This window comes from Mandrillus leucophaeus, unplaced genomic scaffold, assembly GCF_000951045.1.
Source record: "Mandrillus leucophaeus isolate KB7577 unplaced genomic scaffold, Mleu.le_1.0 Scaffold170, whole genome shotgun sequence".
NCBI classification, from domain to species: domain Eukaryota; kingdom Metazoa; phylum Chordata; class Mammalia; order Primates; family Cercopithecidae; genus Mandrillus; species Mandrillus leucophaeus.
Window position 1 is genome coordinate 792,240 of NW_012101699.1, and position 1,545 is coordinate 793,784.

At 50.9% G+C, this 1,545-nt stretch overlaps 1 protein-coding gene across 1 annotated transcript in view; it reads left to right on the forward strand.

Moving 5' to 3' along the window:
* The first annotated feature begins 795 nt into the window (after positions 1–795).
* The window catches only part of LOC105537302 (40S ribosomal protein S8-like), a 4,470-nt gene continuing 3,720 nt past the window's right edge, over positions 796–1,545 (forward strand). The window contains 1 exon segment of the mRNA XM_011976887.1: positions 796–889. Within this exon segment, the coding sequence (XP_011832277.1) occupies positions 796–889 (94 nt within the window).

A 1,545-nucleotide genomic window follows, 5' to 3' on the forward strand; every position in this document is an offset into this window, starting at 1 on the left:
TTTAAGTGTGCTTTGAAGTGAACTTCATTTGCGCATCTAGAGCGGAATGCACAGGGGGGCTCTCTGCGTCACACCCCTTCAAGTAGGACTCAGCCTGAAGAGTTCCTCACAGCTGGTCACCCAGCCCCTGTTCACAAGAAGGGAATTCCTTTCCCACTGAATCGTTTGTACTTTTAACTGCTGGAACGTTCTTTCTTAAATGGAACTGACGCCTGGCTCCCGTACCTTCTGCCCTTGGGCCCTAGACCTTTCCTCTAGGCAAAACAGAGCAAGTCTGTCCTGCTTTTAATAGCAGGCTTTAACGTGTTAGTTGGAAAGGTCAGCTCCAAGTCTTCCCTTCTCTGTGTTAAACTCAAAAGTTCATCCAACCCTCTGTCCTATGAAAAAGCCACCACTGCTGGGGAGGCTGAGGCAAGAGGATGGCTTGAGCCCAGGAGTGTGAGGCTGCAGTGAGCACTGACCAGACCACTACAGCCTAGGCGACAGAGTGAGACCCATTCTCTTAACAATAAAATCCCCCAGAGCCTCACCACCTTGGGGACCCACTTGTCAGCTGCACCCCTAAAATACGGGCCCAGAAGTAGACACAGTATTTGAGATATACAGCCTGAGCAGGGCACCCTCTAAGGGCCCCCATTAATTAACACAGTCTCGGGTGGCCTTAGTCTCGACAGCCATGTCACACGCTGGGTCTAGGCCCATCTCAGTTCCTGAGTTTTGTGATGTTGCAGTCAATCCCAGTTCTGTCATCGTCGTAAACATTCTCTCCTAACTTGACATCTGTGGTCCAATGGCATGAACGTGTCTCCCAAACCTTCATCTGGTGATGAGCAGCACCTTCAGGCAGTCATCAGGACACAGGACATGTCCACGTGGCTGTTGTCTCCCCGTCAGCAGGGCAGTTCAGCTCTGCAGCCTCATCACGGAAAGCATGAATGCACTTCAGCGTCACTCTCTGCTCCACTTACTAGTCACATCTCAAGAAAAAGAAATGAGTTTGGCACCCTCCCTGGATCTCAGAGTGCTTTCTTTTATTTTTACTTGAGAGGGGCAGGTGGTGAGCGCCCGCCTCCCCCTTGATAGCCACACTTTTGCTATCCTGTGGCCACTTAGAAAACATGACTAGTTTTGTCCCCGCGTCCGCAGGTCCGAGTGAGTGAGGGAGCAGGGCACTTAGTGGCCTTGTTTTGTTTCAGCGTGAATAAAGAAGTGATGTGTTTTGAAGGCTGCATGACTCTGATTCCGCAAAGGACCGTACAACTGACGCCAGGCAGCTCTCCTGTTGCCTGATGACTACAAAAATGTCTCCATCAGGACAGAACCTGGCTCACACTGGGTGTGACTTCAGATGTTTATCGCCTTGAGCATCCCTTGCCTTTTTTTCCAGGGCCTAGTCAACACCCATGCATTCATAGTGCCTGCTTTCTGGTTGTCGTGTCCTTAAGGATCTTTTTTTTTTTTTTTTTTTTTGAGACGGAGTCGCGCTCTGTCGCCCAGGCTGGAGTGCAGTGGCCGGATCTCAGCTCACTGCAAGCTCCGCCTCCC